Genomic DNA, 9,465 nt, shown 5'->3' on the forward strand with positions numbered 1-9,465 from the left:
AATTTGGAGTTGAATTACAGTCTGTTAACCACAAGTAGGACATACAGTCCTACTTCCTTACATCCTTTGCCCATCCCCCTTTTTTACTTTTAATGGAATACGTTTAGGGATTACACTTGAGTGCAATGTTGACATCTGTGCACCGCCATTTATTTCCCGGTTCCAATAATCTTACAGGCTGTCAGGATTGCTAAACCTACCAATGCACGATAGGCCCTCGATACCGCTAATATGGGGCTAAGTCATTGTCTGTGTGTGAATGTGTGTGTGCGCGTGTTTGTGTGTGTTTGTGAATGTGTGTGCGTTTGTGTGTGTGTGTGTGTGTGTGCGTGCGCACAGTGGTTCCCAGCGCAGCCACCATCGTCATCGTCGTCTGCGTCAGTTTCCTGGTGTTCATGATCATTCTGGGCGTGTTCCGGATCCGGGCCGCACACCAGCGCACCATGAGGGACCAGGAGAACGGCAAGGAGAACGAGATGGACTGGGATGACTCTGCCCTCACTATCACCGTCAACCCTATGGAGGTAAGAAAAACCGTGGGTTGGTTGGTAGCAAGACAGCTGTCTACCAGCTAATGCTCTTTGGTTCATGCTGTTGTCAGCGCCCTACTTTTTCACTGAGCTGTCATGATTGACAGGCTGATGGAGAGGGAGGTTATTTATGGGATGATACCTTGCTAATTTGCATTACAAAGCACACACACACACACAACTAGTCAGAAAGGAGCCTGCATGCTTTTCTGACCTACATCTTTATATAATTGTCAGTCATGTGTCCTTATAGGTTTGTTCTGCCAAAATAGTGCTGATTTTAGACTTTTACACTGCACGTTTGAGGGTGGTAGCCTTTTATTTGAAAGTAGTACAAATAGTAAAGGGAGACTTCACACGTTAGACTACTGCAGCAAAGTCGACACTATGGAGCAGGGTTAGCTAACATTGGCATGTGATTAAGGATTGAGCGATTATCATACTGGACAATTACACTGATCAAGAACAAATTTCAAAGATATTTTAGCTGATTTAAGACTATTTTGATGTGCTGAATCCAAATATCACATTGGTGCACTATAGCCACGTTTTTGTTTACATGTTCAGGTATTTTCGCTTTAGAAGTTTAAATAATCGGAGGTTTATGTCCTGAATTATGAACAATGATGACGTAAGATTCAATTTAGAAGTATTTACTTTTCAATCAATGTCTACTATTCAATTTACAGGAAGCAAAGGTTGTAACAATAGATTGATAAACTGTTAACAACTTAAGATAAAAACCCTGACCTGAACAAGAGAAACACATGTTCTTTTCTGACTCAGTGATGCAAAATTATCTCAAATCAGTTGAAAAAACATAGACAACTTACTCCAAACAATTTTTTGCCAGTTTTGCCAAACCCAATGTTATCGGCCAGAATGATTATCAGCGCCGATATTTGGCATTTTGACGCACATGAGCAGGGCCGACCTGCCCATCGGGTGATGTTAGCAAATGCTAAGGGCATCACAGCCTCAGAGAGGCGCCATAAATCGGGTGAAAATTGAAAAAAAAAAAATTGGGGGGGAATTCACCTTCAATCTACAGTGGAACGTCGATAGAACGGAATAATCAGGGCAGAGGTCGTCTGATTATAGCCAATTGTCGGTTACATTGAAGCACTTTTTGTTTAGGCCATATGCACCCATATTACTGTACAGTATAAAATTATTGTTTTGTAGGGTTTTTTCGTGGCCTAAAACACCCAGTACAGTGCAAAGTTATTGTAAATTTTTAAAAAAGCTGTTTAAAAGTGTAGCTTTTTATCCATACTTACCACGCCGATTTGCTTGGTCATGGTGACGTTGACATACAGCACTCAACAGAGGCGAGTCAATTAGTGTGCTTTCTAGTTCCAAATCTGTTGCCAAAAGAATGTTACTGCACCAAAAATAGCATCTTCCAGACTCCAGAGACTTGTGTTTTGTATTCCTCAGCGTTAACAATGCCACCATGCCACTCTCTCTCTCTCTCTCTCTCTCTCGTTGCGCTACGAGTCTATGTACAATAGACAATAGATATATCCATCAAGACATGGCCGCCACGTCAATGCCCCACATTCAACATGGCTGTCATGTAGGGAGAGTTCTGGAACGAACACACTTTGTCAACGGCCGTTCAAGGGACAAATGGAAACTTTATTTGGAGACATTGTTCAGTCCCAATGGTCCAGTTTATCCAATATCAAATATATCGGGGTCCATTTTATCGGGCTTCCACTGTAGTTATATTAAAATGAAATGAGAATGAATTAATATAAACAATTAAATAAAAGAAGAGGAGCAGGTCACCTCAAGGCTCTCTCTCTCTCTCTCTCCCTCCCCCATTTCTCCACAATTTGCAGAGCGATACATTCAAAGCCCCTCGGAATTAACAGCGTTAAGGACAACAGAACACTTGCTCTCACAACAACCCCAATAGCAACAATAAACACACATAACAGTTTGTTACAATATTGAAGGGCAATAAGAAGATATAAATACATACATTATTTAATGTTAAACTAAAAAAGTGAAAACAACAGGGACAGCCTCATTTGTTGTAGAGAAATTTTAAAAAATTAATAAATCTAAGGCTGGAGCTTGATGTTATAGAAATTTGAAATTTTTGTCTTATGTTTCTCTCTTACTACTTACACTTACTCACTAACATATTTTTTCTTGTTATTTGTGTCGATATTTCTAAATATAATAAAATGACGATGCCACTGCACTTAAAGCACCTCATTGCTAGAGACAACTGTCAAATTACTGACTGCTAATATAAAATGAGACGAAAGGAAAATGTTGCTTGGTCATTGAGTAAAATCCAGATGAAATGTTTTGTCACTGAATCAACCTCATCAAAGTGGGAAAGCTGCACATATTTGCAATAATTTGACAACTAACTTTTAACAAGGAAAACATAGACAACAAAGATTCAAATTGAAAGAAATACCCAATTAATAGTATTATAAAATCAAATAGGCGGCACGGTGACCGACTGGTTAGAGCGTCAGCCTCACAGTTCTGAGGACCGGGGTTCAATCCCCGGCCCCGACTGTGTGGAGTTTGCATGTTCTCCCCGTGCCTGCGTGGGTTTTCTCCGGGCACTCCGGTTTCCTCCCACATCCCAAAAACATGCATTAATCGGAGACTCTAAATTGCCCGTAGGCGTGACTGTGAGTGCGAATGGTCGTCTGTTTGTATGTGCCCTGCGATTGGCTGGCAACCAGTTCAGGGTGTACCCCGCCTCCTGCCCGATGACAGCTGGGATAGGCTCCAGCGCGCCCGCGACCCTGGTGAGGATAAGCGGCTCAGAAAATGGATGGATGGATGGATGGATAAAATCAAATACTCCCCTCCTCTTGCTGATTTGGTATACTGCTCGCTCTCTGTTGGGGTTGAGGCAATTTTATTGACGTGACACCAGAGAACTAAGGAAACGTCGAAATGACCAAAACTGTCCAGAACACAGGGAAGAAGAAAAAAGGGGGGAAAATGGGAGAAAGAGAGGTCAAGTTGTTGCTACTTTTGGTTTGTCCCATCAGATGTCGCAACAGCATGTCACTCGCATGATTTATTTGGCTGCAGCGATAGAATAATGAAATTTAAGAAAATGTTCTATTTTGTATTTTCAGTTATGTGCCATGTTATCTTATAAATTAAAGGCAATGTTAAAAACTATTGTTGTTCGACTTTTTTGTAAGCTTATGTAGATTGTTGATGGAGGCCATATAAAATCTCGCCTACGGCGCCACATTGGCCCTGCATATCAGCATCTGCCTGTTTTTAATCCGACAGCTGATCGGAGAACAATTTCAAACTGAACAATTTCAAACTGGGTAAACTTTAGTGAAGTATGTATTTATTTATTTATTCATTCATTCATCTACCGTTCCGCTTATCCTCACTAGGGTCGCGGGCGTGCTGGAGCCTATTCCAGCAATCTTCGGGCGAGAGGCGGGGTACACCCTGAACTGGTCGCCAGCCAATCCCTGGGCACATACAAACAAACAACCATTCGCACTCACATTCACACCTATGGGCAATTTAGAGTATTCAATCAAGCTACCATGCATGTTTTTGGGATGTGAGAGGAAACCGGAGTGCCCGGAGAAAACCCACGCAGGCACGGGGAGAACATGCAAACTCCACACAGGCGGGGCCGGGATTTGAACCCCGGTCCCCAGAACTGTGAGGCAGATGTGCTAACCAGTCATCCATAGTGCCGCCTTATGTATTAATTTATTTATTACATTTTTAGTTAACTTTATAAGCGATGTCGCTGACCTTGGGAACTCCGTGCACTTTTTGTTTTTGTTTGAACTTAAAACAAATCAACGAGTGAAAGATTAACATTGCAGTTGTATTGAAATTGTGGAAAACTTTATTTATTGTAGAAAACTTTAGGGAGCTATTTATTTGTTTAAGTTTTCTTTTAACTTTATAAGACATAATGCTGAGCCTTTGAGTTCCCTGCACTTTTTGTTGAATGTCTACTGTGTTGTCTAAGATAAACAAAAAAAAAAAGTTAAACATGTTTCAAATCTGAACGGCTGTTCAATGAACGTATACCTGAAGGCATTTAAATGGAGTGTTGGAGTTTTCATTTTTCAAAATTTTGACGCCAATATTTTCCCTTATACTCCAATAACTGATATTTGGAGCTGATATTAATTTGGTCTCCTTGAGTACTAATAATTGGTATCGGCCCTAAAAAACATATCAGTCTATCTCTCCATGTGATTATTCCTTTTATTGTCCTCCAATGTTAAAATGATGCAACGCTGACCAATGAGCGAGGATCTCGCCATGCTTGGAATCTCGGCTAACCTGGTAGCATCCGGTCGTACCTGGTTTTGCCAATGGAATACAGGAATCTATTCTGGGGGACAGGGACTGAGCCCTATCGTTAGTAGTGAAAATCCACAAGTACTTGACTCAGCCACACCCCTCCAAAAAGTTTTTGCCAGAAGATACCACATGATGGCGTCAAAGCACTGCTTCTGTATTTGACAGGGCTTTGGCCTGACTTATTGAAGCTCCTTTCGTCACTACAACCTAGTTCCTTGGCACCGAAATGCCACAAGAAGGTGCTAAAGCCCTACTTTTACATTAGACAGCAATTTGGCGCCATCCTTTGGCATTTTATGGCATTTCAGAAAGAGGTAGGCATCTACAATTCGGTGCTGATCCAAATTAGGTGTGTGGACTTGGTGGATGTCTGCACACCAGAAACAACAAGTTGCTTTGCAATTTACTTTTTTATAAGTCTGTCATATTTAATTTTGTCACCACCGCCCCAAAAAACAAAAATTCTGGTCAGGAAGTGGATTAGATCATCTGGTTATAGTTGGATTTTGGTATTCCAATAATGGCTTTTTCATCATGTCGTTTATTATTATACAGTAAGCTCCTTCAAATGTCTCAGGGTGGATTTAAAGCTCGGCTGCAAGTTCTAACGTTTTTACTGATGCCTGTTCCTGAACAGACGTACGAAGACCAGCACAGCAGTGAGGAGGAGGAGGAAGAGGAGGAGGAGAGTGAGGAAGGGGAGGAGGAAGACGACATCACAAGCGCCGAGTCGGAGAGCAGCGAGGATGACGAGGGCGGCGAGCAGGAGGACCAGCAGGGGGCCAGCAGACAGCAGCAGCTGGAATGGGACGACTCCACCCTCACCTACTAGAACACACATGCATATGCACACACACACACACACACACACACATCACTAATTGCACTCATTCAGATGTTCATCTTCACTACATGAATACAAGGAGCCGCGATGTTTAAAAAAAAAAAAAAAAAAAAAATCCTGGTCAAGGTTTCCCTCTTGTCATCTTAGTGGAGGTACTCAGTGTTGTGTAGTCATCGGCCACTTGTTTTATTTAATTTATTGTGTTTGCAGTCAGAGGAAATCTTGACCACAATTTCTTTTCCAGTGTGTGAGGAAGCCAACTGTGCACTTTTTAGTTTTCTCTCCCACACAAGGCTTCAGAATCATTTTAGATTTGTTTTTGCAGCTTAAAATCCACCCTGGTAGACCAGTGACTTGAATTAACTCTTTTAGCAACTAGACCACCATTTGCTTGGTTTTCTTTGCTTTTTAACCTTTTAGTGCATGACGAAGTCATATGTGTAGAGAGATCCATTGGTTTTTAAAGATGTTGTAAATATTAAGAAACCATGTAATTAGTCAATGTGCTCGTGAAGGCCTCCGCCACAGGGTCCAATATCTACAAATGCTTAGTATTTGTGTCACGCAGGTTGTAGCATGTTGCTGAAAATCTGTACAAAAGTGTTGGCTTTCATGACCAATGTTGTAGGGATTGTTTTTTTGAAAACCTGTTTCTGCTCTCGATTTCGCACAGAGGAGACACGCGTCGTTTTACTTGCACGCGCGCCCTTTTCATTCCTGCTTGCTCTCACCGTTGTACAGACGAGATTTACAGTGTGCAAATGGACGACGGTTGTTAAGGTGGGCCGTGAGCAGCTTTAAAAGACAACCTTCCATCCTCAGCGTATTTCAAAAATTAGCAGACCAGCTCCAAGTAAAGCGTCTTGTGACCTGTAAAGTAAATTGCCCACGGCACGGCTGTTTTAATGTCAACTAATATTCAAGAATTTAGCTCCATGTGAAAACAATTGGGTGTTGGACTGAATATTGGACAGTAGGACTGCAGAGCTTGTTTACATTCCGTAAACTACAGTCCTCCCACTCATCAAAATGATTACGTTTTGATTCTCCTCCCGCACAACGTTGTATATATCATTTCCCAAATGTACCTTTCATGCACACGAATAAGGAGCAGATGTGGTCCCCTTTTACACTGCCTCTTCAAACTGCCATTTACTTATTTATAAATGGCTCCAGCAGACAGATGAGTGATGCCAACCCTCCCCATTTCCTGGAAGGCCCAGGCGGCAGTAGTCTGTAGAACGCCGGAAATGATGGCCATCGAATAGTTTCCTAGCCTTTGCGTAAGAACAATGCCACCAAATGTAAATGCAGGAGACTGAAAGCATGATCTTGTCTCAGTTTACTCCAAAATTGAAATGTGAAATCTGAGCCTGTTTAGTTTAACACAAAGCTATTCTTTTGTATGAATGGCAACAGGTGGATATGCAGGTTATTTGGATGTTCTGCAATCTAGTTGAAGAACATTTTATTGTTCTGCCTGTCACTGTATGTCGCTTGCATAAATAGAGGAACTAAGATACAAGTATGTTTTTTTAATAAATAATTTTCAAAACAATTAAGTCAAGTTGAATAATTGTATGTGCCACAGCTGAGCTGTGGCACACTCATTGTCACGTTTGTTACTTATCTTTTTTTGCTCAGTCTGAATGGGCCTTGAATTCATGAAGTTAAAATTAAAAAGTCATTTTACAACAAAGTAAGATGGAATCAAAAGTTATAATTTAACGAACGAAGTCAACATTTTTGTAAGGATGCTGACATATTTTGAGGAAGAAAAGAAAAGAAAAAGTCTGGAAAAAGTACCAATAAGAATATACAGAAAGAAACTTGACATGAATGGTGCATTATTTTGGGATCAGAAGAATTAGATGTCTGGATATCAGTTGATCCTCACTTTTGGGAAATCTGGAGGGTCGGTATCTCTGGAATCGGGGGTACCAAATCAACTTGGCAATTTGTTTGCCTTTGGAGGTTGTATCGGAACCGTAATAGAGTGCCCGAAAGGCCGGGCCATGACATGCTCTTCTCCCGTCCCGATGCCTCGACAGCAGTTGTCGCTGTTGAAAGACTTGAATCTTATTGTAGATGTCACAATTGCGGCAACATCTCACTTTGCTGCATTCTGTGTAAAATGGCAAAGACGGGTAAATGGTGGAAATTCTGTTATGGCTCCGCCGCGGGATGTTTGAGTTGAAGAGGCTGATGAGAACAATGTCGTTTTGCATGCAAATATGCTTAGAATGATTTTTGTGCAAAGTCCCCTCTGTAGGCCTGATGACGGGAGTGCCTTTTGCTGGTCATAGTGCAATGAGCAGATGTAACAAAGCCCTTGCTTCCATTAATGCCGTTTAAGTTGTTGTTGTTGTTAATTTGTAACTGTAAACTGGTCGGTTTCTTACTGACGTTAATGAGTCTGTCTTAACAATAAAGCGCGGCTAGTTTTGATTTTACACACTGTCGATTTGTCCATGTTGATGTGTAGCTGCTGTAGATCCATTGTGTATCTTCTATAGATATTGTCCCTAATCCAACTTTAACCAGATGTACAGTACGTAATGACAAAGCTTTGGCAGCATACGCGAGTATCCTGTGTGTGTGTGTGAGTGTGTAGTGGCGTTTTCTTGTTGGGAATCACATTTCAAATGTCTTTGTGTGCGTGTGTGATCAGATTTGTGATCATCCCCATTGAGCGACACATCACTCTCCCTAGTTGAATGTCTCAGCAATACCGCTAGAGTCAAACAATAACACTTAAAGTATTAAAGTCGCATGAACCACAAGTTAGTCAACAGTTCATGATGTGCGAGACTGGAGTGCGGAGACGTGATCCACTTATTCCTTCACACATCCACAACCCCCTCCCCCCCAAGGTTTTCTTTGACATATTTGCTCAAAATGTGGAAATGTTTTGAGAGTTGTGCTTCTCGGACCTGCTTTCACTTTTCTACTACCAATAGAGAGGCAAACTATAGTCAAGTTGATGCTTGCTCATGAACAAAATAAAGGAGAATGTAATGGAATATAGGGTCTGTCGCTTTTCCCTCCTTTGTGCCCTTCCTGAGTTCTGATTTTGTTTTTGCGCTTTTATCACACTTAAATATTTAAGACAATCCGGCCAATTTTAGTATGACAAAGACAACACAAGATAATACAAAATGAGGTTTCTAAATAATCATTAAAATCTGTGGAAAGTGAAGAGTAAAACAAAATCTTATCAATTTGAGACACCACAGAGAAGAGTGCTGTTAACAAGCCTGCCCAATTTGGATGAATAAAAAAAAATTAAATCAAGTATATAAATTGAGGCTCCAAAATTGTGGTGTGTCCACTGAATGGATTGAAATGCCAACCTACCCTCTGAAATCATCAATTAGCTGTGATTAATCATAGTTTTTGGATAGCTGAGTTCAATTTGTTACATTTGATATTTCAAGAAATCTCCCAAAGAGTAGCTGTCAGACACGGTAAAGTAGGCTGCAAGCTCTCCAAAAGAAACACACCAAGCCATGACACAAATAAATTAAAGAACAAATGAGAACGAAAGTGACTTAAATATATCAGTCTGGAAAAGGCTACAAAGCAATTTCCAAGGCTTTGGGACTCCAGTGAACCATGGTCAGAGCCATCCATTTTCTTCCGCTTATCCAAAGTCAGGTTGCGGGGGCAGCATCTTAACCAGGGAAGCCCAGACTTCCCTCTCCCCAAGAACTTCATCCAGTTCTTTCGGCGGGATCCCGAGGCGTTCCCAGG

The 9,465-nt window shown here is 41.3% G+C and overlaps 1 protein-coding gene across 4 annotated transcripts in view; it reads left to right on the top strand.

Moving 5' to 3' along the window:
- Window positions 1-8,165, top strand: part of clstn1 (calsyntenin 1) — a 50,361-nt gene extending 42,196 nt beyond the window's left edge. For all 4 annotated transcript variants that reach the window (XM_061681144.1, XM_061681163.1, XM_061681154.1 and 1 more), the window contains 2 exons: window positions 340-524; window positions 5,506-8,165. In XM_061681144.1, coding sequence (XP_061537128.1) covers window positions 340-524; window positions 5,506-5,700 — 380 coding nt within the window. In that variant the 3' untranslated portion in view covers window positions 5,701-8,165. The remainder of the gene's footprint in view (window positions 1-339; window positions 525-5,505) is intronic.
- Window positions 8,166-9,465: the final 1,300 nt, after the last annotated feature.

This window comes from Phycodurus eques, chromosome 1 (assembly GCF_024500275.1).
Source record: "Phycodurus eques isolate BA_2022a chromosome 1, UOR_Pequ_1.1, whole genome shotgun sequence".
Lineage (NCBI taxonomy): Eukaryota > Metazoa > Chordata > Actinopteri > Syngnathiformes > Syngnathidae > Phycodurus > Phycodurus eques.